The 27,340-nt window shown below is 52.3% G+C and overlaps 11 protein-coding genes and 1 non-coding gene across 12 annotated transcripts; 8 read left to right on the top strand and 4 right to left on the bottom strand.

Moving 5' to 3' along the window:
- Positions 1-40: 40 nt before the first annotated feature.
- B0T23DRAFT_389780 (Aldehyde/histidinol dehydrogenase) lies at positions 41-2,697 on the bottom strand. The gene is made up of 2 exons (XM_062837831.1): positions 2,078-2,697; positions 41-2,018 (listed from the first exon to the last, which is right to left on the bottom strand). The coding sequence occupies exons 1-2, from the start codon at positions 2,480-2,482 to the stop codon at positions 531-533; spliced, it is 1,893 nt and encodes a 630-aa protein (XP_062688971.1). The 5' UTR covers positions 2,483-2,697; the 3' UTR covers positions 41-530.
- A 266-nt stretch (positions 2,698-2,963) lies between these two features.
- B0T23DRAFT_248338 (uncharacterized protein) lies at positions 2,964-4,415 on the top strand. The gene is made up of 2 exons (XM_062834169.1): positions 2,964-3,736; positions 3,813-4,415. The coding sequence occupies exons 1-2, from the start codon at positions 3,166-3,168 to the stop codon at positions 4,274-4,276; spliced, it is 1,035 nt and encodes a 344-aa protein (XP_062688970.1). The 5' UTR covers positions 2,964-3,165; the 3' UTR covers positions 4,277-4,415.
- Positions 4,416-5,519: 1,104 nt separating this feature from the next.
- Positions 5,520-6,740, top strand: B0T23DRAFT_325555 (uncharacterized protein; the record flags this gene model as incomplete). The annotated part of the gene is made up of 1 exon (XM_062835516.1): positions 5,520-6,740. One exon carries the CDS (start codon positions 5,520-5,522, stop codon positions 6,738-6,740), a length of 1,221 nt encoding a protein of 406 aa, XP_062688969.1.
- Positions 6,741-7,366: 626 nt separating this feature from the next.
- B0T23DRAFT_248317 (HAD-like protein) lies at positions 7,367-8,707 on the bottom strand. Its single transcript, XM_062834168.1, has 2 exons — positions 8,597-8,707; positions 7,367-8,539 (listed from the first exon to the last, which is right to left on the bottom strand). Exons 1-2 carry the CDS (start codon positions 8,611-8,613, stop codon positions 7,504-7,506), a joined length of 1,053 nt encoding a protein of 350 aa, XP_062688968.1. The 5' UTR covers positions 8,614-8,707; the 3' UTR covers positions 7,367-7,503.
- A 1,516-nt stretch (positions 8,708-10,223) lies between these two features.
- Positions 10,224-11,162, top strand: B0T23DRAFT_326110 (uncharacterized protein; the record flags this gene model as incomplete). Its single annotated transcript, XM_062835542.1, has 2 exons — positions 10,224-10,347; positions 10,456-11,162. The coding sequence occupies 2 exons, from the start codon at positions 10,224-10,226 to the stop codon at positions 11,160-11,162; spliced, it is 831 nt and encodes a 276-aa protein (XP_062688967.1).
- Positions 11,163-11,831: 669 nt separating this feature from the next.
- Positions 11,832-13,451, top strand: B0T23DRAFT_432747 (NMD3 family-domain-containing protein; the record flags this gene model as incomplete). Its single annotated transcript, XM_062840395.1, has 2 exons — positions 11,832-11,893; positions 11,954-13,451. The coding sequence occupies 2 exons, from the start codon at positions 11,832-11,834 to the stop codon at positions 13,449-13,451; spliced, it is 1,560 nt and encodes a 519-aa protein (XP_062688966.1).
- Positions 13,452-14,004: 553 nt separating this feature from the next.
- On the bottom strand, positions 14,005-14,097 carry B0T23DRAFT_t365. The gene has a single exon. It is a non-coding gene; the product is annotated as a tRNA-Glu (tRNA).
- A 1,689-nt stretch (positions 14,098-15,786) lies between these two features.
- B0T23DRAFT_366927 (uncharacterized protein) lies at positions 15,787-18,025 on the top strand (the record flags this gene model as incomplete). Its single annotated transcript, XM_062836405.1, has 4 exons — positions 15,787-16,180; positions 16,493-16,813; positions 16,890-17,033; positions 17,103-18,025. The coding sequence occupies 4 exons, from the start codon at positions 15,787-15,789 to the stop codon at positions 18,023-18,025; spliced, it is 1,782 nt and encodes a 593-aa protein (XP_062688965.1).
- Positions 18,026-18,316: 291 nt separating this feature from the next.
- Positions 18,317-19,832, top strand: B0T23DRAFT_248268 (uncharacterized protein). Its single transcript, XM_062834166.1, has one exon. The coding sequence runs from the start codon at positions 18,474-18,476 to the stop codon at positions 19,770-19,772; it is 1,299 nt and encodes a 432-aa protein (XP_062688964.1). The 5' UTR covers positions 18,317-18,473; the 3' UTR covers positions 19,773-19,832.
- Positions 19,833-20,425: 593 nt separating this feature from the next.
- B0T23DRAFT_248272 (Rof/RNase P-like protein) lies at positions 20,426-21,536 on the bottom strand. Its single transcript, XM_062834167.1, has one exon. It carries the CDS (start codon positions 21,354-21,356, stop codon positions 20,610-20,612), a length of 747 nt encoding a protein of 248 aa, XP_062688963.1. The 5' UTR covers positions 21,357-21,536; the 3' UTR covers positions 20,426-20,609.
- A 462-nt stretch (positions 21,537-21,998) lies between these two features.
- On the top strand, positions 21,999-25,006 carry B0T23DRAFT_248249 (acyltransferase-domain-containing protein). The gene is made up of 4 exons (XM_062834164.1): positions 21,999-22,367; positions 22,433-23,028; positions 23,088-24,343; positions 24,414-25,006. The coding sequence occupies exons 1-4, from the start codon at positions 22,174-22,176 to the stop codon at positions 24,915-24,917; spliced, it is 2,550 nt and encodes an 849-aa protein (XP_062688962.1). The 5' UTR covers positions 21,999-22,173; the 3' UTR covers positions 24,918-25,006.
- Positions 25,007-25,239: 233 nt separating this feature from the next.
- On the top strand, positions 25,240-27,089 carry B0T23DRAFT_248261 (WD40-repeat-containing domain protein). The gene is made up of 2 exons (XM_062834165.1): positions 25,240-25,940; positions 26,000-27,089. The coding sequence occupies exons 1-2, from the start codon at positions 25,428-25,430 to the stop codon at positions 26,942-26,944; spliced, it is 1,458 nt and encodes a 485-aa protein (XP_062688961.1). The 5' UTR covers positions 25,240-25,427; the 3' UTR covers positions 26,945-27,089.
- Positions 27,090-27,340: the final 251 nt, after the last annotated feature.

The raw sequence follows: 27,340 nt of genomic DNA, 5'->3' as shown, positions 1-27,340 counted from the left end.
GATAAAAGACCGAAACCGAATGTGTATCGATGGCCGCTTCCGAGGTTGCGCATGCGCATGTGTGCGTCTAAGTGAGTGAAAGTAACGTGTCTTATCGGCAGGAAGAGATGCAAAAATGATGGGCGTCTGGCGTTACCGAGGTCGACGTTGTACCTGATGATGATGGACAACAAAGGACTGTGTGAAAAATGAGGAGATAACAGGAGATCCAAAGACAAGAGAGTCAAGCTAATGCCCGAAGTGAATGGCGAAATAATGACGCACAACAGTGCAGAACGAACGTATACGATACCGTGGAAAGAGCGGAAGAGGAGAGGATGAACGAAAACAAGAGTGAATGATCAGAAAGACAAAGGAGTGGCAAGCCCGTCCAAGTGGCCCATTGACTTCTCTGCTGGCCTTCGCTGGTGACAACCCAGTGCGGCTCGGCAGTTTAACCCTTCTGAAGTATGAATCCGGGCTCAAAGAGAGGATTACCTGAAGAGGACCACACTTCCCGGGAACCCAAGAGAGAGGTCAAAGAAGATATACTACCGCCGCATCGGATAGTCGAACCCAACTCGGTTAGGCTTCAGGAACGTGTTCCCTTGGCCAGGGCAGACAAGAATTGACATTGATACCCTCAAAGGGCCGCGGGTGAAGTGAAGGATCGTGAATGGACGAATAGACGAGAAGAAGATGGAAGGAAAGAGGAATGAGGAAAAGCACGACCACGGCGACGCCCCTCGCTTAGGTTTTGGATGAGAGCCTTGGAATGCGGAACAATTGACGTGGGATCTCTTTGAGACATCCCTGAAGCAGAAAAGGCTGGTGTCTTGGATTCGCTCAATAACAGGTAACAGGGAAAGACTATCTATTGCTGATGATATGCAGCGCGCACGCGCCCGAGTACCTCCCTTATTGACGATTTGTGCCTCCTTGCGTCGAAGACCGGGCGGCAGGGCGTCCCGAAACTCTATTTGGGATAGTCCTTCAGGTGGTAGCTCTTCAACTTGACGAACTGGTCGAAGCCATACTTGCTCAACGTTTGACCCTTGCCCGAGTTCTTCCAACCAGTCCAGGCCAGATCCTGAGAGATGCGCGTCAGTGAAACGAGGTGGTTGATTGTTGTCGCAGGACACAAAGGTACTTACAGGGCTGGGGAAATCGCAACGGTTCACGAAAACTGTCCCTGCCTCTACTTCCTCGGCGAGTTCGTATCCCTTGGCCGTGTCCTTGGTCCAAATACTGGCAGTGAGGCCGAATTCGCTGTCGTTCATCAACTGAATTGCCTCGGCATCGCTCTTGACCTTCATGACTGGAATGACGGGACCAAAAGTCTCGTCCTTCATAACGGTCATGGTGTGATCCACACCGGTCAGCAATGCCGGTGCGACAAAGTTACCTTTGTCTGGCAGAATGCTGAATGTCTCATTCTCGGGTGTCGCATTCTTGGCGCCCTTGTCGAGCGCGTCCTTGATGTGTGCCTGGATGGTCTCCTTGGAGCGCGCCGAAATGACTGGGCCAAGATGCGTTCCTTTATCCAAGGGATCTCCAAGCTTGTATCCCTTAAGAACGTTCTGGACAGCCGCAATAAAAGCGTCGTGGATCTTCTCGTCAACGTACACTCGCTCAATCGAGCAGCAGCTTTGACCCGAGTTGAAAACTGCGCCGTCGACAATCTCTTCGGCAGCCCAGGCAATATCGACATCACCGCGAACATATGCAGGGTCCTTGCCACCCAGCTCGAGGCCGACGTTGACGATGCGATCGGACGCGGCCTTCTGGACGGCCAAGCCACCAGCGACCGAGCCGGTAAAGCAAATATTGGCAATCTTGGGGTTTCGCACAATTGTTTCAATAACTGTCGGCGAACCCGAGTGGAAGTACTGAATGACTCCGTCGGGCAACCCAGCCTCGGCAAACACCTTGGCCACCTGCTCGACAATTGTGGGTGTCTGAGGCGAAGGCTTGAGAATGACCGAGTTTCCAGACAATAAAGCTGGAATCAAGGCGTTGACGAGAATAAGATAGGGGTACTGCTCAAAGTTAGAGGTGATGGATGGAGTGTCAAAACAACATGATGGACACTACTTACGTTCCAAGCAAAGATGATGAGAACAGGACCAACAGGCACCTTTCGGATGAACCTCTTGAATCCTTTCTCCTCCTCGCCATCGGTGTCCTTCAGAGCATCGTTGCTGATCTTGAGCAGATACTCTGAGCGCTTGATGGCAGTGGCAACCTCCTTGGCAGTATAAGCAATGGGGCGGCCCATCTGGACGGTGAGTTCCTCTGCAAGTTCATCCTGCTTCTCAGCGAGCAACTTCAACGCCTTCTTGACGATGATCTGTCTGTCCTCCAACTTGGTAGTGCGCCATCCTTGGAAGGCCTTGAAGGCAGTCTCGGGCAGTTGGACGAGTTCCTCCTCTGAAATGCCATTGCGAGTGATGATGGGTTCGCCCGTGGTGGGAGAGATGGTGGTGATCACCTCGACCGACATTGTTACGAGTAGGCTTATCGGCTAGGTAGTGAGTGATAAGGATGGTGAAGTGGGATGCAGTGTTGGTTGTCACAAGGAGGAAGAGAGAGTCAAAGGGAAAGAAAAGACACAGTCCAGTTACTACTTTGTATAATTATACGGTCTCGTTATATCTTCCACAAGAAGAAAAGAGCAAACCGACTCGATTCCCATGACCCAATGACACCATGTCGCCCCTCCCGTCGCCGTCTCACTAACAAACAGGAACACGACATCACACTGCCGCACGCAGAGTGGCTCCCGCTCCGTTTCTCGGCGGCAGGCCGGGGGAGCTTTGATAAGATAAAGAGTTGTTGGTAGCGGGGTCGTCTGCAGTGCATGGTGGACTCCACCTCGGAAGGAACCTAAGGCGGGGCGAGGATCGGCCACTAACTTACCATACTTATCTCTTATCGGCCCTGCGTGCACGGTCCCTTCTTGCTTGCGGCCCCCAGTGGAGCCAGAAATTTTGAGAAACAGCAGCAGCCATGTCCGTCCAGCGCTTCCACGCCAAAAGAAGACTTGGGAATCGCGTCGTGATCTTTCTCCAACGCAAACAAACACTGCCCTAAATCTCCCCATAACGATCCAATTCGACCTACGAAACTTTCAGCATCCGACGAAAAGTTCACGAATCAGAAACACAAGTCAATTATCTATCAACAATGCCGGAGGACGATATTAGAAACAAGTTCCTCGATGCTGGCGATAGCGACGACGATGCGGGCCACGGTTCCGACTCGGAGGATGATTTCCAAAAGGGTGGCCGTAACGCCAAGCGCAGAAGAGTGAGCGATGACGAGGACAGCGAAGCCGGCGACTTTACCGACGCAGAGGAGGAGCACGACCAAGATGATGCTGAAAACAAGGACGCATCTGCAAAGGACGGCCAGGAAACAGCAGATGGAAAGGAAAAGAAGGATGGAAAGAAGGACAAGGAGAAGGAGAAGAAGTCGGTACTAGCGAGTGACCTTCCGGGCATGACGAAGCCTCTCACAAAGAAGAATCTCATCGTCACGGAGGAGGCCATCAAGAAGTCGGGAGTAGTGTACATCTCCAGGGTACCACCTTTCATGACTCCTGCCAAGTTGCGCTCGCTGTTGGAGCCGTACGGAAAGCTGAATCGCATATTCCTGGCCCCCGAGGACCCAGTTCTGCGGCGCAAGCGCATTCGCAGCGGAGGCAACAAAAAGAAGATGTTTACAGAAGGCTGGATTGAGTTTGTCAAGAAGAAGGGTAAGTGTCATCATTCCGCGAGATCCGCTGAGACCCAAGTACAAAGACGCTAACAAGAAAACCCGTTTGTTTGCAGACGCCAAAAAGGCATGCGAACTCCTTAATGCCCGTCCAATCGGAGGCAAGAAGGGATCCTACTACCGCGACGATATCTGGAACCTGCTCTACCTCAAGGGTTTCAAGTGGCACAACCTGACCGAACAAATCGCTGCTGAGAACGCCGAGCGATCCAGCAGGATGCGCGCTGAAATCTCCAAGACAACCAAAGAAAACAAGGAGTTCGTCCGCAACGTGGAGAGGGCCAAGGTGCTGCAGGGTATTCAGGCAAAGAAGGCGTCCAAGGGCAGCAAGGAGGGCGGTGAGGGTGCCGCCCAAGTCACAGAATCTACTACTCCCTCTGCGGCGACGACGACGACGACGACAACAACAACAAACGACGATAAGAGGAGAACATTCAAGCAAATACCCCTGGCCAAGAAGAGGAAGCTCGATGAGACACAGCCCGAGCAAGTACAAAGAGTACTCAGCAAGATCTTTTAACCTTTTCGTTTGGCCCCCGAACAAATAGGTTTGAGACACGGAGCGTTCATGTAGCTGTGGGATTTTTTTCGTCAAAGCGACTCCGAGACATTAGAGATGGGTGGTGTTGATTTTCTTTTCCTTAGGCAATTGTATATATTTCTCTGCCTTCAGTCATCTTGATACCCAACCTGATTTCCTTTTGCTATGAGAGCATCTCCATTTCCGTTACTTTGTCATATCCCTACTCATCGACGCTGCACAGAAACCGGCCGGCGTTTAGTCCAATTGGCCCACCATGAGCACATCCCGAATCCCAGCCACGAGGAAGAGTGCCCCTGACGACACGGCCAACACTCGATACAATTTCACCAATTGTCCTGTCGCAAATGCTTTCAATAGGGGATCATATTTCACGACTCACCCGACTTACTCCCTGAGCATACTTCAAGGACTCATCCAGCGTATGCTTGACGTAGATAAGGAAGGTTGCGAACATTGCTCAAAACGTCGCTGGGATACCATACTCCAGTATACGTCCTGGTCAAACTATATTGTTAGGCAAATCCGCAAAGACCCCCTTTGTCGTTATCTGAGTGAAGATCAGATGCACAAGTTCTTCCACGCATGTATTCAGACGGTCGAGAATGGGTGTACTTTGTGGGAACATATACACCTTTTGAAACCTAGTTGTTGTGCTGGGCGTGGCTCGTCCATGGACGAAAGCCTGGAAATGACCATATCTTCATCCAGGTGGTTTTCAAGTAGTACATCCTCAGCATCCAAAGAGACCATCAGTTCGGCAACTCAAACACCCCTATCTTGGTCAAGAAACACCTCTCCCGAGCGGGAAGCGACTCCTCGTTTTGTTTCCCCTGCTCCTCCACCCCCAACAAAATCGGACCTTGTGCTTTTCCAGCCAAGGACAGTTAGCATCCTGCCGGTAACCAGTGACTGGTTGTCCAGACTCCGCAAAATTTTCAGTTTCTACTGGCAAAAGTTTATTTACGGACCCTTCGCCTCCCTCTACCGGTGGTTCTGGGACACACACGCCAATCCTATGGGCTCCACCTTCGGGTCACGTCTTGGGTTAAGAGTACCAACCTTTTACCCTTTTGTCCCGAACGAGAGACAGTCAAACTCGCAGAAGCTATTAGAATGGCCAATCTCGTCAACACCACCAGCAACCCCATCTGCACAGAGTGTTGTCAACAACGACGATAACAGCAAGGAGATAAATGAAGATCCGACGCCAGCAGACCGAATGGTCAAGACAAGGGAGGAGGTCAAAGATATGTGGTGGAAGGTGATGGCCAAAATCCTGTTGGCCGAACACCGTGAGCGGAGGGAGAAAGAAGCGATGGCTTCAACTTGGGAGAGGGCGAGCGCAGCAAGTGTTACGGAGAGTACCTCTAGGCCGTCTTCTGCTATTTCGTTTGTGAGTAGCGAGGGAAGTGATTGCTCGCTGCGTCCTGAGGACTGCTTCTCGACCGTTGGCTCAAGGTGTGGTCACTCACAAGATAGGGATCAAGAATCTGTTCAACCTGCTACCAGCAATTCCTTGAACCCTGAATTCGAGGAATGGTATGCCGAGTGGTTCTCTCATTGGGTGTTGGAAACTTCTCGCAAGCTCAGGTCCCCAGAATCAGAGGATAGATTCTCTTGCTATTCATTTTCTTCGTCAGCAGCGCCGGTGAATGACAGCGATCATCATGAGGACAGCAACGCCTCCGATGACGACGACGAGATCACGGACATCCGAACCAGACCCTCCACACCGACACCGCTTTCCTCGCTTACTATTTGCCCCCTCCGTGGTCGAGATCGATACCGCTGCCTTTCTCTGTCCCGATCATCCTCCAATTCTTCACCCAGTCCAACTCCGAACACCAGCATCCCCTCTTCTCCGGTCGCTGGGTTGTTGCACTCTCCACGTCGCTACCGCTCACCTAGTCCAACTCTCCGTCACGGAATCCCCTCTTCCTTGGATATCACCAACTTCCCCCTTCCTCCTCCTTCAACCATATCCCCAGTGTTCCCTACCTCTTCATCTTCTTCATCTTCCTCCCGCTCTTCCTCTCCAATACAACCCCCTCAGCACGAAGACCAACGCGACCCCGAACCTCCCCAATCCCCCCAAGCCACTTCCCCACCGATACCCCGTCCCCGTCCCCGTCCCCTCCTAAACGCCAAAACAGAAGACTACCTCTCCAATGCACACCTCCTCCGCTTTCCCGCCACCGTGTCCGCTCGGCTGATGATGACTGCCGAGACCCTGGGGGTGGCGGGCGAAGGCAAGAGGAAGCTGGTTAGTGAGTTGCAGAGGACTCCTAATCCTACGCCGGCGGTGGTTGAGACCAAGTGGCAGAGGAGGGCTAGTGAGGAGGTTAAGGGGTTTGATTGGGGGTTTGGGATGGGTGGTGAGAAGGAGGAGGACGAGGAGGAGGAGTATGAGGAGGAGGAGAAGGGGTATGAGACGCATTGAGTTTGTCTGGGGGAGGGTTGGGTGGTTTTTGGTGGGCTTAGAGGGATTGGGATGGAGTAATTGGGGTGTGAAGTGTGAAGTGTGAAGTTTGTTATGTTGTTTGGGTGTCTGCTGTTTTTTTTTTTTTTTTTTTTTTTTTCTAGGGGTTATGGTTTTGTATGGTAATGATTGAATGGTTTTGTAGAGATAGAGTGCAGTTTTGTTTGGGGTATAGTTTGCTAGATAATTTCCGGTCGAACTTGATTGGATTTTCCGAGCATGTTGAACTTGCTGCGAAAACCTAACGATATAGGTGAGTTTGGGGGCCTTCGGGTTGTAATGCGCCTTTGATTTGCAATGTTACTCTCGTGGAGTCAGGGACTTGTCAACATTCACATGGTCGCATTCAAGAGACGATGATTCCTATTCAGTTGTTGTAATACGCATGAATAAATCTAAGGGGTATCTACGAAGCTCTAACGAATGTTTTGATAGAAGCAATTGCGTCTAGATGCTGATTACGTGATCCTCCTATGTCCCTTGTTATCATTCCTTCTGTAGCTCAGGCCATGCCGTAAGGTCCCTGCCGAAATATTTTCAACATTTTGATTGTAGCCATCCGACCCTAAACTCCATTCGCCTGAGCCAGTTGTCCGGTGACTCGCCATGCTGCCTGCCACCACGAAATAAAAGCCAAAATTGTGATTATGAGAACCCATGCGAGGAAATGAACGTGCTGGGTATGTGAAGTGACATGAGGGGTTGGTGAGCATGTCGAGTGTGCTCAGTTCTCGACGACCTCGGTCTGGACGGCCTGAAGAACTTCGCCCTCGTCAATCTTGGCGGTCTCCTTCATTGAGGGCTCCTGGTCAACCGCCTCGTCTGGGATATGGATGCCGTACTTCTCGTACGGGAAGTCGATCAGACTAGGAAGGTAATCGGCCCAACCATCATCGATCTCGCCCGGCTTTTCGTTGTCCGCCTCAGCGGACTTCTCGGTGTCGGCCTTGGCAGTGCCGTTGATAAGGTCGGCTTGAGCTTTCTTCGTCTCAATTTCGGCCTGATTAAGAAGCCCAGCGAGAACCAGCTTCACGTCGCCATTCTTATCCACCTCTTGCTTGAGCATGGGGTGGGGGCACCACACAACGCGCATGCCGGCACGACGACCGGCCTCGACGCCGGGAATGCTGTCTTCGAAGACAAGGCATTCCTCGGGAGTGATGGGCTTCTCGCCCTCAGGAAGCGAGTCGTTGATTGTCTTGAGGGCAATTAGGTAGATATCGGGAAGAGGCTTGCCGCGGCCCTGCGGGATACGCTTATCGTCACCAAGAACGCGACGGTGGGTCTCGAAGACCGAGAACAATTCGGTCAGATGGTTGGTCTTCATACGGAAGTTCGCCTCGTGAGAAGAGGTGGCGAGAGCGATATGCACGCGGTGAGGCTTTTGTGCGGGCTTCTGGATGGCGCCGTTGGTGGTGGTCGCATCCCCCTTTAGATCCCAGTAGCGGGTGCTACCAAGCTTCTGTAGAAGCTCCTCGACACCGGGAAGAGCTGAGGTAAATTGGAACTTCTGAGCTTGAAGAGCATAATACTCCTCCTTATACTGCTCACGAGTGATGGGCAGATCGGCCCAGTTGTGGAAGATGTCAAGGGCCGCAGGACCGGGGCGACCTTGAAGCTGAGCCTTGATGCTCCAAGGCAATGGGAACTTCTCCTTTTTATGCTTCCGCAGAAGCTCGTTGACGCAGAGAGTATAAATATCCTCAGTGTCGAGGAGAAGGCCGTCCATATCGAACAGGCAGGCCCGGACGGGAGGGAAACTGAATGAAGACGTTAACATCAACCGATCGATTGTAAAGTGAGATGGCGCAACTTACTCGGTGCGGGGTGCCATTGTGGAGGTTGAGACACACAAAGTCTGGGGGTGACTGAATAATACTGGTAGGAGTGCCGGGTGGAGGACGGATTTGTTGTCGAGACTTGCTTTCGAAGAGGAAGTCTTGATCCGGGTTGTGTTTGGAGTAAGTGGAAAGTGCAGAATTTGTGGTGGGAAGGGGAGTCTTTTATATCTAGGACAAGAAATTATTTGGGACTCGCGCCAAGGGTCGTCGAGGGCAGTGAAGGAAGGTGAAGGCTATCGGGTAAACAGAGAAAGGTTGGTGAATGTCGATGGGGCCAACAGATTGAAGAAGGGCCTCGTACAAAGAGCTAAGTGAAGGGGAATTATGAACCTTGGACAACGGCGCGCGTTGTTGGGAAGGGTCGGTGAAGTGTAAATGATAGATGTTGCGAAGGGTCGTTGGATGGGATGAGTCGTCGGTTTTGTTGTTTGGGCAATCGGTTGGCCCGTCCCGTCCCCCGGCATCGAAAAAGTTGGAGACAGCTCCAGGTCCCGCAATCGGGCCCCTCCCCGCCCTACACACAACGGGAGCGTGTGCGGGGGACCCCGGCGCCCCTCTGCTACCCCTGATTCTAGGAAACCTTGATAGGCGGCTGGCTGGCCGATGCTGTCCAGGTCTACCAGGTTGTAAACGGGAAGAAAATGTGATGATCTGATCTTCAAAACATGATGAACACCAGTGAGTTGCATTTGTGTAACTTTCAGCTTGAAAAGGAAGGTTTGCGTTGGTCCAAAAAGAATTGCAGCTGCCAGCCTCGCTCCTTCCCGTCATATGAGACATCGAAATGCTCCAGCTTCTAGGTACCATGGATACTAACTGAATGCCACACCACGCAACAATTTGAGCTGTGACATGGAAACACAGTTGCTCGCACTTGTTATTTTGACCTGGACTAACACATCTGTAAGTCTATAGACTGAAATCGATTTTCTTCGAGGAGTCGACGCGGGATCTTTCGGACCTTTTCTTCCCCTGTCATCTCCAAAAGACCCCGCTGAAAAGTTAATAGACGTGTGATGAAGCAGAGATAACAGGTGATACAACATGTGTAAGATTCGAATTTATACATCGGCCTTGGCTTTGAGCCGCATTGTACCTGCTACGCAGTGATGGTGGTCCTACCGCGTACTTGGAATTCCTGGTAACGAATATTTTCTTATTCTTCCATTCCACCGCATTTTTACCCGGTTATGGACGGTTTACTACTGACGTCGTATCCGAACGGAATTGCGATTGAGTGAATCCAGTGCAGTCAGTGGCCAGCTGTTGTTCAGCAGTGACTTCATCGGATTAGGTACCAGATAACTTCACTTCGGATTCTGATACCAACAGACGTAAAGATCCACTTTTGCCAAGACATGCGATGCCTAGCTAGGTAGCTGCCGTGCCCAAGCTCAGGTCCAGCGTAAATGCCCGCTGCCCGCCCCTGACAGCTTCCGTCCGCGCGCGGCTTCTTATCTCGCATGTCCCAGGCATCAACTCATCCTCGCAAACCGCCTTCCTTCTACGGACCTCCTTCCAGCTTTCACTCCGAGCTACTGAAAGATTTTACCATTCCGATACCGGCAACCTTTAGCACTTCAATAACAAACCTGCTTTGAAAATGAGTTCCGAAACGCCTGATGACAAGTTTAAAGAGAAGAAGGACAAGGATCCTCAAGCAGAGGAAGAAAATGATAAATCCCAGCAGGCCGACATCAAATTCTCACCTGAAGAAGAGGCTGCAAGTACCCACGACCAAAAGCAACAACAACAAAGACCCTCTTGATGCCCAAACCTCTGTGACTGACCGCCTCAGCAGGAATTGGTAGCTGAGTCCAACACACACAAAGCAGAGGCAAACGCCCTCTTCACCTCGGGCAAATACGATGCCGCCCTCAACAAATATGACGAAGCCATTGCTGTTTGTCCAAACTACCTGGACTATCCCTTGGCCGTCTTGCGCTCCAACGTGGCCGCCTGTCACCTCATGCTGGAAGCTTGGAAGGATGCCGTCACGCACGCCACCAAAGCTCTGGACCTGCTTGATAAGCTAGAGCGGGAGGACAAGCTGGCTGCCGAGAAGGAAGAGAAGGAAAGAGAAGATGTCGAAGAGGAGATTGTCAGCGCTGGCGCAGCAAAGGCCGGACCCGCCGTTCCTGTCACGGAAACTGAGGCGCAGATTGCCCGCCAGAAGCGACTAGAGGATATTGCCAGGATACGGGCCAAAGCTCTGCTACGCCGGGCCCGGGCAAGGAGCGAGCTGGGTGGATGGTCCACCCTCGAGGGAGCTATTGAGGATTACAAGAAGCTGTCTGCCATGACCAACCTTACGGCTACCGACCGAAAGCTCGTCCAGGCGCAACTCAGAGCACTGCCACCCCGGGCCAAGGCTGCTCAGGAGAAGGAGACTGCTGAGATGTGGGGCAAGTTGAAGGACCTTGGGAATGGGTTGCTTAAGCCGTTTGGTCTTAGCACTGACCATTTCAAGATGGTGAAGGATGAGAAGACCGGCGGTTACAGCATGAATTTCCAGGGAGGTGGTGGCGAAGGCAAAAAGTAATGTTGTGAATCTTGATGAGGGTCAGGGTTCTCGCGATGCCTACTAGCGTCGTGGTTAAGGATAGATCAATGGCTTCTTGATAATCCTCCAGGCACCCAGCTATATGCACCTCGGACTGGGAAAGCTAATTTTTCAGAGTCACCTGAAAAAAACATCGACCAGTAGTCAACACGAATCGACAGTTGAATGTCAACAGATCGACAAGGGAGGAGATGATCAGGAGCTACAGCTGCATAACAGTTGGCCGGAGCTAAAGCTCCATAAGTTTGAGGCTGATTAATTGGTGTGGCGAAGCCGGCAGTGGAACGCCACAATTGTACGTACTGCACTGGCTTGTGCTAAGTGGGAAGTGGAATACTGGACGGTACCTAGCCGATAGCCGATAACGAGTTGCTTATCAATGCAGCGCGGGGCGATTTGGTGCTGGGCCCATCAAGAAATTTATTGACGACCGTCCCGTCGGCGCTTTCAACGTTCCCCCCAGCGACTCGTTCTCGTCCTGGTCCATTCAAATTTCCAGTCGTCGACTTCTTTCTAATCCGCCGGCAACTTCACTTGTGATTGCGACGGAACTCTCAGGTTTTCCTTTTCACGACATAGCGACTTTTGTTTGTTTTTACAATTGATACCCCGGTTCATATCTTGTCGCAAACCACAACTTCATTAATCATGGATCTCGACGCTCCTATGGCCATGGCCCCGTTGATGGGCTCTGCCAGGACAGGTGCTACGTGAGTCTTGATTTGAAAATCGAATGCTATTGAGGACAGGATTGCTGACCCAATTCATAGCATTCTCTGCTGCAACTGCGGCGCTCCCATCGATGGCACATCCTCCGCCGGCGCTCTTTGCTACGACTGCATCAAGTCCACCGTCGATATTTCCCAAGGCATCCAGCGCGAGGCCACCCTCCACTTCTGCAAAGATTGCGACAGATGGCTCCTACCCCCCGCCAGCTGGGTCACAGCCGCCCCCGAATCGAGAGAGTTGTTGTCGCTATGCTTGAAGAAACTGAGGAATTTGGGCAAGGTCCGCATCACAGACGCCAGGTTCATTTGGACAGAACCCCATTCGCGAAGAGTCAAGGTTCAGGTTACGGTTCAGGATCAGGTGGCGGATGGTGTGTTGATGCAGCAAAGCTTCGAGGTCACTTACGTCGTCGCCAGCCAGCAGTGCAAGGACTGCGCCAAGTCATACACAGCCAACGTCTGGCGCGCCGCCGTACAGGTCCGCCAAAAGGTCACCCACAAGAGGACGTTCCTTTTCCTCGAACAGCTCATTCTCAAGCACCAGGCTCATCGCGACACAATCAACATCAAGGAAGAGAAGGACGGTATCGATTTCTACTTTGCCCAGAAGAACCAGGCTGAGGGATTCATCAGCTTCTTGAAGTCCGTCGTACCAGTTCTCACCAAGGAGTCGAGGCATCTTATTTCCGCGGATACACACACCGGCAACAAGTCGTACAAGTACAACTACTCCGTCGAAATCGTGCCTGTTTGCAGAGACGATCTGGTTGCCCTTCCTCTCAAACTCGCCAAGTCCATTGGCAACATTTCTCCCCTTGTCCTTTGCCACAGGATAGGAACATCTGTCAACCTCCTCGACCCCAACACCCTCCAGACCGCCGAAGTCAGCGCCGATATCTACTGGCGTGCTCCCTTCCACCCGCTTGCCGGCACTCCCGATCTTGTTGAGTTTATCGTTATGGATATCGAGTCCACAGGCGTACGAAAAGGAAAGTGGCTTCTCTCCGAAGTCCAGGTCGCTCGTGCCTCCGATCTCGGCGTTAACGACAACGTTTACTTCACTCGCACACATCTCGGCCAGCACCTCCACGCCGGTGACTCGGTGCTGGGTTACATGCTTGAGGGCACCAACTTCAACTCGGACGCGCTCGAGGCGATTGAGAGCTCCAAGGCGTACGGTTCCATGATCCCTGACGTCGTTCTCGTCAAGAAGCACTACCCGAACCGCCGCCGCAACAGAAAGAGAAACTGGAAGCTCAAGCGCATGGCCAAGGACGAGGGCGAGCTGCTGCCCAAGGCCTCGGACCAGGCCAAGATGGATGCCGAGTACGAGATGTTCTTGCGCGATGTCGAGGAGGACGAGGAACTTCGTGCTGCTCTTGCTCTGTACAAGAACTCGCTCAAGACCAAGAGGGAGGCGGATGCCATGAGCATTGCCGATACGGACATGATGACGGAGGCTGAGGAGGATGGCCCCAAGATCAGCATGGACGAGCTCCTCGATGACTTTGAGGACATGGAGATTCAGGACAAGGAGTAGGATGTGATGTCGACTGGAATCTGACAACTGAATGTGAATGGCTTTGGGTTTCGGGGTAAATCAAAATTCTGGGAGTTAGCTGTTCTTTAGGGTTTGCATTTTTCAGGAATTTCATGAATAGATTCGGGAACGGGCTTGCCGTGTTGGCGCCCTCTGCATCCAATACCTTGTTGTTTCTATCAGTCGTGAATGCATAGACGTGGTTGAAAAGGATGGCACGACCGTCAAAGTACTATTTCAACGAGGATGTGCAACTTGCTTGTCATGTACGATGACCTTGGTCAGTCAAGGCCTAGTGTTACACATCTGCTCAAAAGGTCTTTCATCCGCCTGTTTATTTTGTCGCCTTCGGTCATCATCAATTATGAAGAGGCTTATTGCGAGTCCTAACGAAGGTTCCAAGATAAACAAGCCCAGAAAGAGGAGAATATATCACAAAATGCGTGGGATTTTGAAAGATGATCCAAAGGGGGCAAAGAGACAATGAAACGAAAAAGAAAGATGGAAAAAAGTAAAGAACAAAAGAAGAGAACCAGAAGGTTGATCGTTATCGCTCGGATACCGGGAGTCGAACCCGGGGCTGTTGAGAAAACAGACACTTGTAAACAAGTGAGAGTCAACGATGTTACCGCTACACCATACCCGATGGAGGATGGCTTCCGATTGTTTGATGCTTTTGTCGCCGGGAGTTGTGTTTTTGAACTGGGAAAGCAAAAATCGTTGATTGATTGTGTGGTGGAGTTGAGGGTTGGTGGCGACATGGGTCAGGGGTTCAGCAGTGGTGAGCTAGAAGGAAAAAGGGAAAAGGGGTTTGTTTACTTCGTGATAGGTTGGGTTTCTTGGCTCGAGGGTCCCATTTCTCGAAGACTCGGTCTTTTCTTTTCTTCTTTTGATGGTTTCTTTTAAATCCATCGTTCTCATCCCTGGGCCATCTTCAAGCCAGAATACCTAGAGGTAAGTATGGCTGGCGGATGTTAGTCAGGCGGGGAGGTGCGAAGTCCGCACGGAAAACTCTCCCCAATTCCTTTTTGATCCTTCCCTTCCTACAAGTTACTTTCTACCGGGAAGACGAGCGGCTCTGACAAGTGCTTCCCAGAATTGTTGAGGTAGGTCGCAGAAAGCCGGCAGGGGTGAGTGATTTATACTGATTTCAAAATACCGAGCTTTTGTCGGCGCGCAGGACCTAACTCTGCTCGGGCTTTTCTTCTGTTATTTTCCAGACCAGGATTTGTGGACACAACCAGCCTTCAAATGCCACGGGCAAGTTGTTCGCAATTACCATCCTGAACCCTCCGAACCACTTCTTTTCCGACAACTTCAATTCCGAACATCCCCGGTATTGTTCCCTCTGGCCTACAATCAGGCGAAGACCTACACCCCCACTGGTACTTTGTGATGTTAGTATCATGAGAATCGTCAGATCCATGGGTCCTAGAAAGACCTTCGAGCCAAGTTACACGACGGCATGAAACGCGCAAAAAAGAAAACAAGCATGTTGAGATGTTTGTTCATCTACAATGACCATTATCAGCATCGGCCCTCGCCCAAGGCTGCCAGGCAATAACAGGGGTCGGACAGACAAGAACAAACAGGTCTTTTTTTCAATCAACCATAAAGGTTGATGATTTGCTGTTTTTGAACGAACGAAGCAGCAATCAAAACGACCAAACCTCGTCAACAACTAAATATTTACTACGGAAACGAACAAATGCTATGAACAGCCAGTAACAGGCAACATGGCCCGGTTAACGTCCGTGTGGCGCATTGTTCTATTTTCTCCTTCGCTCCCGTCCCGTGCGACTGTTCGATCCTTATGCTTTGTTTTGAAAAATTCCGAACATCGGATAGAGGTATACATTTCTTTGTTCCAAGATTGTTTGATGGACACTTGAACCAAATGATGCCTTACAGTAGTGAGTGAGCCGCGTCCTTCTTTGTCTTTATATGTCCATGATCAGCGCATTTACCCCCTCGTGATTGTTACTAGCCGGCCGGATAGACGGGATGCAAGAAGTGATCTTAATGTTCGGCGGTGATTGTTCAAGGGAGTGCGCAAAACATATACTCTCCGGGGGACACATGGACAGACGTTGAGTCGGTTGTTGGATTTCTTGTGATTCACTCTTTCTCAACGATTATTCCCATAGCCAGTCGACAGATGTGGCTGAGAAGAAGCCTTACCGGACCCATATCAAACCATTCCACTCTCTTCAAGCACGAACGACGCATCAGGAGAACAACATTCGGGGAATTTGGAGGTTGATGATTGATGAAGATTGTCATCAGACAACTTGGCAATGCGGTATTGGCAGCGATGATAACGACATACCAATCGATGAACAGAGCCAGCAGCCGAGGAAGAAGCATGTCTCCGCCGGAACTTTTTGAAAGAAGATACAGTACTCATCAACGGCTCATAGAACGAGAAGAAGATCACGGAGAAGACTCGGGTTCCGGAGACGAGTCAGGTAACGGCAGTGACTCTGATGTGGGCGATGATGGGAGGGTTAGCGATGAAGATCCTTCCCCCGCTGAGGGCGAGGACGACAACGAGGAGCGAACGGTCACAGAAGAACGCACCATAACCAAAAAGCACACGGCCACGCAAACGGTGACCACAAGCCCGACGGCAAGTGATGCCCAGAAGCTCTATCACTCGCTTACCCCGGATTTCAAGTCACATCTGGAACCAGCAACCTGGTCACGATTCATTCGACCACATACTGCAGGTAAGGGATTTTCTTTCATTGCAATCGTAAACACCACGGACCCACCCCTCGCAAATACACCGGAGTCAGCCTCGATTTCTTCCCAAGAGCACACGACCACGAGAACGGTGACCACGAGCCCGATGGTAGATGATGGGAAGCAAGCCCGTTTAGGTTACAGCAGATGTGTCTGAAGTATAACATTCTCCCAAACTCAAGGGCAAACGACTATGGGAAAGGAGCAACGCCCGCCGGAAGCAGTGGAAACAGACTCACCTTATCACCCCGAGCGGTCATCAATAGTACAACTAACTAACCTGACATTGTGTGAAGTTCTAGACATTAGCGGTATCGCAGCGTCCACTTCGGGACCTATCCCTACAGAAGCTTCAACGTCATCCAGCTCAACGCCACCGGTGACGACAACCACCAACCCTAAAAGGAAGTCCTTCCCGTCTACGACGTTGATTTCACCTGTGTATCCGACAACATGGGACAGTCAGGACTTTGCTGGCGAAGCAACGACGGGAATCGACGCGACAGTAGTACGCGGAGGCCCGTCGCCGTCGCATGGTGATGACAGCAGTGGCCATAAGAATCGCCCTTCAAGCCCAAAAACAACACCAACAACTGTAGATGGGATCACGACACCAGGTGTGTTCAAAAAATTCTGTTGAACCTGATCCGTTCTCCATCGGAAGCCTTTGGATAGTTGCTAACCCCGAATTAGAGACCTTTTCAACACGCTCTGAACTCCCGGTTACCTCGCCTACCTTAGGTACACACCCGGCGGACAGTGTGAAAGCCTCTGAAGGAAAGCAGAAGAGTTCGTCAGGCGATGTGCTGAAGAAGGGAGCCATCATTGGCGCTATAGGTAAGTGTCTTTACACACACTTCTTACCTAGACAAACTCACTGACCACGGTTCTCCATCGACTGTTTAGCTGGCCTCGTGGTCTTCGGCGTCCTCCTCTTCTTCCTCTGGCGCAAGCGCAAACACAACAAGAAGCGCCACAACAATTTTACGTCCAGTAATATCCTTACATCAACTTCAAAGAGTGCCGAAGAGCTCCCAGAAAAGGACCCTTACCCGTTTGATGACAAGGTTGGAAGAGGAAGCATTGGCAGTGAAAGCATCGGACGAACGTCCCAAAGAACTTTTGAAGGTGTCGCCACAGCCATCCGCACTTCGATGCGGCAATCCGTCAGCGATGTCAGTGTCGGCGCTACAGATCCCGGCCCCGTCAGCCCTGTCAGCCCCAGTGGTGATGCTGCCAGTCTCGGTGGTCTTTCGTCCCTTTCGCGCCGGTCGAGTTTCTCGTATGCCTCGGACGATTACTTCTGCGGAGAGAGTGCTACCAGCACCGCGAGCAGCATCTGCCAAGCCACTGCGCTGACATACACAATACCGGGGCGGGTAACACCCGTCATACCTGCATACCCGGCTACGGCGAGAATTGTGAATCTCTCACAGAAGCCTCAGAAGCCAGAGTTGGTGATGGTGAGGAATACTAGGAATAGTAGCACTGCGGAGCTTCTGGGTTTGAGTCGGAATCCCAGAAACAGTACAATTGGAAAACCTGGGAAGGGACAGTGGGATAAAGAGGCTTGTGGATGTGGTGGTAATAGGGCGTCGAAATCGCCGGAGGTATCACCACCACCGATGGCAGCAAGGACTCTGTATGAAGCTCTCGGGGGTTCAGGACCAGGACCGACATCCCCTCCTTCATCGTCGAGGCCAGTCACATGGATGAGACAGCCGCCGCCATTGTCGACAGCGAGGAATTCGGCATCATCAGCGTTTGTACCTTCGCCGGTTGTGGGAATACAGATGCCGGGTAGTAATAGAAGGAGTTCTTCAAGTTGATGGAACTTTTCGTTGAGTTGGAGAGTTGTTTTGGGGAGAAAGTGAGAAGAGGGAAAAGGCTTATGAAAATTAGCCATGTTTGCGGGTTGGTATATATTGTCCGTACATTAAATAGTCTAAACCTTTCCAACATCTGGGTTACTGTACACTTATTCCTTGTACAGTTACCCCAACTGATCGTCCATGCAGCTGGCCAACCCCTGACATGATTGTTTTTAACACATGTCAACCCCGCAGTCGCATTTGACGCCGTTATGCCCGCCGTCCCCAAAACTTCGCTGCAGATATCATCACAGGGGAAAAAGAGGATCCAATTCCATTTGTTTCGGTAAACATGTAAAAGAAAAAAAAAAAGCCGCTCGCTGGCGAGAGGTTCTTGCCTCTGTTCTTCTTTCTCTCTTCCTTTACTTTTTATTCTTTTAGTTGCCAAGAGTCATTTAGCAACACAATGCGGATGCAATCCACCAACGCCCTGTTTCGGCGCGCAACCTTGTCCTCGTCCACACTGTCCATTGTCCGACGATCCACCTTGACGGCCACACGCGGCTTCTCTTCAACCTCGACAACCCAACCCAGCGCAACCACGAACTCATCTGCGTCACTTCCACTTCGCACTCCCACACGAACCCAATTCCCAACCACCGCTGCCCCCTCTACATCGCGCACCATGGCCTCCGCCTGCAGCGCCAGCCCCTCCTCCTCCCCGGGCTATGAGAAGATCCCCAACACCTCGATCCGCATCCTCCGCACCGTCTCCTCCGTCCGCCGCTTCCGGAAGCCCCTAACCCTCGACTCGCGCTCCGTCGCCCTCGTCCCCACCATGGGCGCCCTCCACGCCGGCCATCTCAGCCTCATCCGGGCCGCCGCGCGAGACAACCACCACGTCATCGTCTCTATCTACGTCAACCCGGCGCAATTCGGCATTCGCGAAGACTTGGGCAGTTACCCTGTCACCTGGAAAGCGGACTGCGAGGCGCTGGCCAAGTTGGATCGCGAGCTTGCCGACGATGGAGAAAATCTGGGACGCATCTCGGCGGTTTTTGCGCCGACGACGGGGGAGATGTACCCTGCCGGGTTTCCCGGACAGGAACCGGATTCAAAGGGGTCGTTTGTCACCATCACGCCTGTCGGGGAAGTGCTGGAGGGGGCCAGCAGACCGACGTTTTTCCGGGGCGTGGCGACGGTCTGTATGAAGCTGTTTAATGTGTGCCAGCCCGACCGGGTGTATTTCGGGCAAAAGGATGTGCAGCAGACTGTGGTCATCAAGAGGCTGGTGCAGGATTTCTTGATGCCGATTGAACAGGTGGTGATAGTGCCTACTGCGAGAGACCAAGAAGATGGGTTGGCGTTGAGCAGTAGGAATGTGTATTTGGGCGAGAGAAGACGGAAAGTGGCGAATGTGCTGTATAGGGCGCTGAAGGCGGCTGAAGAAGCTTATGCGGCTGGGGAAGGGAAGAGAGATAGAGAGGGGGTTTTGGGTGCCGCCCAGAAAGTGATGGAGGAGACGTTGGCGGAGCAGATGAAGTTGAGCCCGAGCGAGAGGGTCAAATTTGAGGTGGATTATTTGAGCTTAGCGGATCCGGACACGATGCTGGAGTTGGAAGCGGTTGATACCAAGAAGGGAGGGATTTTGAGTGGTGCGGTGAGGTTTTTGCCAGTGGAGGAGCCAAAGGAGGGAGAGGATTTGGGACATAGTGGGGGGCCGCTGGTGAGGTTGATCGATAACATCATCTTGCCGCCTAAGTAAGGATGACGGGGTAGAGGTGAAATGGATATTTGGGTTGTTTGCTATACTATAGAGCTGTTGTTGTTAGAAAGCATTTTGCATGGGTTGGCGTAGAGTTCCCGTTGAGACGCATGTTAGAATCACTTGCGATCAGCATTTCGTATAGACTTGTATTTGCGTGACATATCTATACAAGTTGAATAATTCTTATGTAGCTTGTATGCTGCGTCGAGGCCATTAAGCTTCCGTACTTCATCCCCGATGGTCTCCTTCTCCTCGGACTGCTCATGCTGGAGAGTGTTACCACCTCCCTCCAGAGCAGAACCACAAGTCCAGAGAGGCATACCTCCCTTCCCGTCTAGTCGGTCCTTCGACGTCAATGAACACCCCAGAGCCATTGGAACTGGGTGATCGTGGTGTTGGTTCCATTCATCCGTCCTTCTACCGCTTCTTGACTTGACCCCAAGCCACAGTAGTCCCGGAACAGACATGAAGGCCTCGCGGTCGCTAATCGCGCATCTTGCGCGTCTCGAATCGGCTTTTGATCCTGAGACACCCTCTCATGCTGCCTTATGGACAGACAAGCCGATACCGGTGGGAAGATGCAGCTCCCATTAACGATTTCTTGGCTACAACACCAGCAATTCTGTCCCCATAAGAGCTTGTCCCCGTAAGAGTTCGTGGCGACAGTCAGAATCTTGAGCACATTCGCTCACTGGCCGCATCAGGGCTCCCATGGGAACCGCCTTCGCTCCCGTTCCACGGCATTTCCCTAAAACAGCCGAGACAAACGAAGAGGTCGAGATTTTTGGGTTGTAGTATCGTATCGTGTGTCGTATCTTTATCCTCCTCTCCGCCTCATAGAATCTTGGAGAAGTGTGACCTGAACTTCTTGTTCGCGCGATCCGCCGACCGAAACTGGAACTGCTCGCCGTGTACTTCAAAGATCATCTTTGGTTGCTCGGCCTCTGTTTGTTGTTGCTGCTGCTTTTCGTCACTTTGTCCCTCCTCCACCGTCGCCGTCGGCACCCCTCCCAACGGCACCTCAATCCTAAACACCGTCCCCTCCTTCGGCACCAATTTCCTCTGATTCCGCCTCGTCACCACCTCAAACGTAAACCTTGAATCCTTAATCACGATCCCCTTCAACCCCACCCGACTCACACACCCACTCCTCACCACCTCGACCTCAGCACCATGAAAATCCGCGCTCGTCAACTTTGACGCCGCACCCTCGCCACCAGTGTGTATCTCGTTCCCCAATATCTCGCGGATGTACCCCAGCCAGAGCTGGTGGAGCGGCTCGAACAAGGCGTATCTCTGCCCCGAGCGGGGGACGTCGTAGAGGCCGAGCTTGCGGCGCTCGTTGGCCGAGAGCGGTTTGGGTTTTAAAGTCTTTTTGCGGGAGAGGCGCTTCTTTTCGCGTTCGCGGCGGCGGGCGGCGCGGGCGTCGGAGGGTGGAGGGGAGGATGGGCAAAGGAAGAGCGGGCGTTGTTGGATCTTTTCGGTGAGGATGCGTTTGGTTTCTTCGGGGTCATGGGCGCGCGAGAGGAGAACGGCGGCGATGGGTTGGTTTTTGGAGGAGGTCTGTGATGTTGATTCCATTGTGTATGTGATGGGAGGGAGGATGTTCCTCAGGTTACAGAGTCTTGAGTTCGGAGCGAATTGGGATCGATGTCGAGGGGTAGAATCGGTTGTCGCAAACGTCAATCAAGATGCTGATGGAAATTTCCCCAATTTCTGCGATGCCCGGACAAGTTCGAGACTTGTTGATAAGGGAAGAAGAAGGCGCCAAGATAAAAAGCTTCAGAAATCGGGCACCGCACCTTTCCCTGTCTGGCTTTAGCCTACTGCCCGCCCCGGCTTGTGTTACCCCGCTGTAAGCACCTTAACGGCTGTGTGATCCCTGCTGGTGACGCTTTCCAGCGGCGGCGGGCAAGATTACACCGGCTTACAGCGGACGCTCTAACAATTCCCTTGGATGGGCGGTTTAGCATTCCCGATGTGGTACCTATGCATGCTAGCGTATTATTCCCGTCTACATGAACCGAGGAAATCATCTTTCGCTTAGTTGACTTCTCTTTTGCTCGTGATGATGGTCGCGGTGGCAAGTTGACGACTCATTCGACTCTGATGTTCCGACACTGATACCCGTAGATTATTCCTTGGATAAGGTCATTTCCAATTACTGCCCACTACCGAGGAGTCTATACCACTTGCTCTCTTTCACCAAGTCATATGTACCTCCCGAGTCCTGCCGACAACAACCACTTGCATCGAGACGTGCGCCTCACCCCACGCGCGCCCAGCAACGCAAGACAGGACTGGTGTTCTTGAGATATAGCATTAGGAACTTGGACCAGACAAGGCCAACTGGAAAGAGGATTGGGACATACGATCAAAGAGCAGTCAAGGAAATATAATGGCCGACGAACAAGATGGACGCGACGATAGCCCGGCTCAGGTCGAGGACTCGGCGCCCGATCTGCGCATTTTGGGTGACCGTATCACTTTACAGCCCAGCGGCTTTGTGGCGCCCTCCAAGGGTAGCCCAGGCGACGAGAAGGAGGAGGCTTTGATGAAGAACATGGCTCGCTTTCGCTCCGAGCCGCTACAGTAAGTTATCTGTTAAGAGGGTGTGCTTTGGTCAAGGAAATCCTACCACTAACACAGCTGTCCAGATTCCTCCGCGAAGTCTCCCTCTACGTCTCGGGCACAGGCTGGCGCGCCTACGACGATGTCATCGGCCAGCCCGTCTTCTACCCAGGCTATACCGAACACATCAAGTCTCAGGTTATGTCGGCGACCCTATTGCAGGCCAAAATCGCACAACTGGCTGAAATGCGCTTGGCAGTCGAGGAAAAGCAGGGGCTACTCAACAAAAACGACAGGAACTTCGAAACCAAGCGCAACCAGCGTCGCTCTGTACTTGTCCAGAGTCTCCAAGAGGTTGCAGAGCAGCTCACGGACAACATGGTGTGCAAGATGGAGAGCAAGACCTTCATCAGAGGTGCTTACTACATGGTCACTCAACTGTTGTTGAGAGCCTACCATCAAGGCATTCACGTCTCGAGCGAAGAGGTGCTGAGGTTGCGCAATGTGGCTCGGGAAGCGGAGAAGAAAGGACAGAGCATCATCTTTTTACCATGCCATCGATCGCATGTCGATTATGTTGCTTCACAGTTGCTCTGCTACAGACTCGGCTTGACAATGCCTGTCGTTGTTGCTGGTGACAACTTGAACTTTCCGCTGGTAGGAAACTTCTTGCAACATGCCGGTAGGTCACGCGTTTCCAAGATGCTCCCTATCAGACATCCACCCTAACCGCTAAAACAGGCGCCATGTTTATCCGTCGTTCCTTTGGCGATGACCAACTCTATACAACTCTGGTACAAGCCTACATTGATGTTCTTCTCCAGGGCGGTTACAACTTTGAGTGCTTCATCGAAGGCGGTCGTTCACGTACGGGCAAGCTGCTCCCGCCCAAGTTCGGCATTCTCAGCTTTATCCTCGACAGTATCCTATCCGGCCGCGTCCAAGACACCGTCATCTGCCCCGTATCATACCAATACGACAAGGTGGTGGAAACAGAGGGCTACGTGACCGAGCTGCTGGGCGTACCCAAGAAGAAGGAAAACCTGGCAGACTTCCTTAGTGGCGGATCAAGTGTATTGTCACTGCGCCTCGGCAGGGTTGACGTGCGTTTCCATGAGCCATGGAGCCTACGGGGGTTCATTGATGAACAGGTCATCAGGCTGTCCAAGGTACCATCTAGCATTAACTGGAAGGACATGAAGAACCCCATTGTGCGGCAGAAGCTGCTCCGAACCCTTGGGTATAAGGTCTTGGCGGATATCAACGACGTCTCGGTGGTGATGCCGACCGCCTTGATCGGTACCGTTTTACTTACCCTACGCGGCCGTGGTGTTGGCCGTGCTGAACTGATCCGCCGTGTCGAGTGGTTGACGGCCCGCGTCCGTGCCAAGGGTGGACGTGTCGCCCATTTCGGAAACACGCCGGTCTCAGATGTGATTGAGCGTGGTCTGGAGGTTCTCGGAAAGGACTTGGTTGGTGTGGTCGAGGGTCTGGCGGAAACTACTTACTACGCCGTTGACCGGTTCCAGCTCTCCTTCTACCGAAACATGACTATCCACCTATTCATCTCCGAAGCGCTAGTTGCTGCGGCTCTCTATACGCGCGTCAAGCGTGGTGGCGGACCGGCCATCCAGGACATCCCATACCAAGACCTGCACAACCAAGTACTCTTTCTGTCGTCGCTCTTCCGCGGCGAATTCATCTACTCGGGCGAGGGTCTGGCTGTCAACTTGGAGAAGACGCTCATGGGGTTAGAGGCAGATAATGTCGTCTTCCTAGAAAGGGATGAGCTCACAGGCGCGATCACCAAGGTCGGGCTGTCGGATGCCGAGCGCGCGGCGGGCAGAGAGAACTACGACTTCTACTGCTTTCTCATCTGGCCCTTTATCGAGGCAAGCTGGCTTGCTTCAGTGTCGATTATGGGGTTGACGCCTCCGTTAGGTCAGAAGGATGATATCTGGATCCAGTTTTCAAAGGCACAGGAAAGTGCACAACTAGTAGGTCACTCTGATTTTCTGCGAATTGCGGCACTTGTGTTTCAACATCAACTAACAATTTACTCTTCAGCTCGGCAAAACCCTCTACCACCAAGGCGACCTCTCCTATTTCGAAGCCGTCAACAAAGAAACGCTCAAGAACTCGTACCAGCGCTTCGAAGAAGAAGGCATCATCCAAGTCGTCAAGTCCAAAGACCCCAAGGTTCCTCCGCGCATGCGTGTTGCACCCGAATGGCGGCCCGCCAGAGATGAGATCTCGGGCGTGCTCATCGCCTCCGGGCGTCTGTGGGATTTCACCGAGAAGATCGCGTCCAGCAGGCGAGAAGGCAAGAACAGACGTGATGGCGCCACGGTGAGTACCAGGGTGGTCAGGTTGACGGACGATTTGGGCCAGAAGCTGTTCGAGGAAGCGATTGCGGGCACGGATGGTGGCAAGAAAGGGAAAGGAAAGGGCAAAGGAAAGGGCAAGGGAGCGGCACCGGCGAGGTTGAGTAGGGAAGAGGAAAAGATCTTGACGGCGGATTTGAAGGAGAGTAAGAGGAGGAGGACGCTGGAGAATCGGGCGCATTTGTGAGGGAGGGTTGGTGGAGGGTCTGAGAAATCATGATACAGTACATGACGAGGAGGTAAACAAGATAACAGAGAAGCTCATGCAAAATCGGAATAAGAATTCTGAGACTAGTGTATGTGATCTTGTTCTTCCCATTGTGGTCGTCAACTTCTTACCTTGGCTTGATGCCCTGGTCCTTGGTTGAATGTTCCCTTGCTTGTGGCTTCATCGCAGTGCCTGGAACTAGCTCACGCTTAGCGCAATTGCACTAACATTTACACTATCCAGCTACGAATAGGGCGGAAATTAAAGTCTTGGCGCTAACGACAGCACATGTGAGGTATGAAGTTATGGGCCTTAACAATTTATGACGCCCATCGTGCCTGTCCACCAAAGGAATGTTCGGATTGTTTCCGCCTGCAGATTCGCATCTTTGCGTTTTGCATCACCAACCTCGAACCTCAAACCTCCAAACCCCGGCGTCTCGCCAACCTGCAGCATCAGAGTATTACAACCTTTGCGGCCTTTGTTGAAATGGCGGTCGAGGGCCGACCTCCAACACCCAAGTCGATCCTCCGGGGTCACAAGGCGCAGGTACATGCCGCCACCTTCATCCGCAACAATGAGCGCCTCGTCACTGGTGATGCCGATGGTTTCGTCATTGCCTGGGACCTGACCATCATGAGGCCTCGCGCGGTATGGCAGGCTCATGATAACGCCATCCTAGGAATTGCTGGATGGGGTAACGACCGCATCATAACCCATGGTAGGGACAACAAGCTCATCATCTGGAAGCTCACCGGCGATGATGAGGCCCGGATGAGTACGACTCTTCCACTCGACCCATGCACAGAACCGCGTCCAAAGCCATGGATCTTGCATCTCCTGGAAGTCAACACCATGAACTTCTGCTCTTTCTCATACTGTCCTGTCTCGGCTCCTGTACTACCAGGTCAGCAGGAAGGCCAAAGTCAAGATACAGCAGAAGAGTCAAGGTCGGAGTCTGAGCTACTCATCGCAGTCCCCAACACGCTGGCGTCCGAAGCGGTAATTACGACCGATGAAGAAACCCTCTCTCTCCTCCGAAAACCCGCTGACTCCTACAGATTGACATCTTTCATCTCCCTTCCCAGACGCGCCGCCATACTGTCAAGTTGGGCGATAAGAACGGCATGGTCATGGCTGTGGCACTGTTCAACCAGGCAGGCTCTTTAACCTTGGTAGCTGGGTATGAAAATGGCCTCGCCATAGTAGCTCATCGGGATCCCGTCAAGAACGACTGGGTACCTCTCTACCAAGCAACCTGTCATTCTCAACCTATCCTGTCGTTGTCTGTTTCTCCTGCCCGGGATTTCTTCCTCACGTCAAGCGCAGATGCAGTCATTGCTAAGCACCCCTTGCCTCCTGTGGTCTCACAGAACTCAACATCGACACACGTCACAACGACTCAGGCCGATCAAGTGTCTGAGAGTGAGGAGAGCAACAGATCTGTCAACGCAGGGGACAAAGCCGCTGGAAAGTCTCTGCTTGGTGCGGCCTTGGCTAAAGCAAAGCAGAATCCTCCATCGCAACCGAAACCAACACTCCAGCCCGAAGAAGTACTAACCCATCCGCTGAAGACCGTCAACACAAAACATGCAGGACAGCAAAGCATCGAAATCCGCTCTGATGGCCTGATCTTTGCCACTGCTGGCTGGGATAGCAAGATCCGCGTTTATTCCACAAAGACGCTCAAAGAGGTTGCCGTCCTGAAATGGCACCAAGTTGGATGCTACGCTGTTGCTTTCGCCAATATTGCACCAAACACTGGTGCTCCATCAATTAACGACCAGAATCCAAAGGCAACCGTATCGACGACTGGTACCCAACCGGCTAGGTCCGATTCCCTGGGCCATGGAACCCAAAAACCAAACATGGACAAGCGCCTCACCGTCGTACCGAAGCTTGTCGAATTGACAGTCAGAGATAAGCGTCTCAGACAGGCAAAGGCGGCACATTGGCTGGCTGCTGGAAGCAAGGACGGAAAGGTCAGTCTCTGGGATGTCTTCTAGACGTTCGATGCGGCCGCGGCAACGTGGAATTAAGTATCTTGGGAGCACGTAAGCAGCAAAGATTGCATCTTCACTCCTGTCATCCCGGTCGTGGAGCAAAGACGGGAAGCAGCATCAATCGAGGTCAACATAAATGACCCCATTTCAGTCTGTGTAATAGACGTTGAGTGTCCGTGATGCCGGGGGAGGAGGTTTCACTTGACAACCACACTGCCATGCTCCGTATATGTTCCAGAATTCCTCAGGCTTGGCAAGCGAGCTCGTGACTCGGTGTAGGTTCGCAGGAGATCATGCCCTTGGCGCCATTCCAATTTCATGCTCGGCAACTCAAGCCGATGCACTTCTCTGACACAGGCCTGACAGGGTTCCCCAACCCGGTCCGGGTAGCGGGCGTTC

The sequence above is a fragment of the Neurospora hispaniola genome (assembly GCF_033458365.1).
Source record: "Neurospora hispaniola strain FGSC 10403 chromosome Unknown B0T23scaffold_9, whole genome shotgun sequence".
NCBI classification, from domain to species: domain Eukaryota; kingdom Fungi; phylum Ascomycota; class Sordariomycetes; order Sordariales; family Sordariaceae; genus Neurospora; species Neurospora hispaniola.
This window is presented reverse-complemented; position numbering and strand designations above follow the sequence as displayed.

Bases quoted from the DNA above. Each gene is read 5' to 3' on its own strand.
- B0T23DRAFT_248261 (XM_062834165.1), top strand. From the start codon at position 25,428: ATGGCGGTCGAGGGCCGACCTCCAACACCCAAGTCGATCCTCCGGGGT. The intron at 25,941-25,999 runs GTAATTACGACC...TGACTCCTACAG, and splicing joins ACACGCTGGCGTCCGAAGCG to ATTGACATCTTTCATCTCCC.
- B0T23DRAFT_389780 (XM_062837831.1), bottom strand. From the start codon at position 2,482: ATGTCGGTCGAGGTGATCACCACCATCTCTCCCACCACGGGCGAACCC. The intron at 2,019-2,077 runs GTAAGTAGTGTC...AACTTTGAGCAG, and splicing joins TCATCATCTTTGCTTGGAAC to TACCCCTATCTTATTCTCGT.
- B0T23DRAFT_248249 (XM_062834164.1), top strand. From the start codon at position 22,174: ATGGCCGACGAACAAGATGGACGCGACGATAGCCCGGCTCAGGTCGAG. The intron at 22,368-22,432 runs GTAAGTTATCTG...ACAGCTGTCCAG, and splicing joins TTTCGCTCCGAGCCGCTACA to ATTCCTCCGCGAAGTCTCCC. The intron at 24,344-24,413 runs GTAGGTCACTCT...TTTACTCTTCAG, and splicing joins CACAGGAAAGTGCACAACTA to CTCGGCAAAACCCTCTACCA.
- B0T23DRAFT_248272 (XM_062834167.1), bottom strand. From the start codon at position 21,356: ATGGAATCAACATCACAGACCTCCTCCAAAAACCAACCCATCGCCGCC.
- B0T23DRAFT_248268 (XM_062834166.1), top strand. From the start codon at position 18,474: ATGCGGATGCAATCCACCAACGCCCTGTTTCGGCGCGCAACCTTGTCC.
- B0T23DRAFT_248338 (XM_062834169.1), top strand. From the start codon at position 3,166: ATGCCGGAGGACGATATTAGAAACAAGTTCCTCGATGCTGGCGATAGC. The intron at 3,737-3,812 runs GTAAGTGTCATC...GTTTGTTTGCAG, and splicing joins TGAGTTTGTCAAGAAGAAGG to ACGCCAAAAAGGCATGCGAA.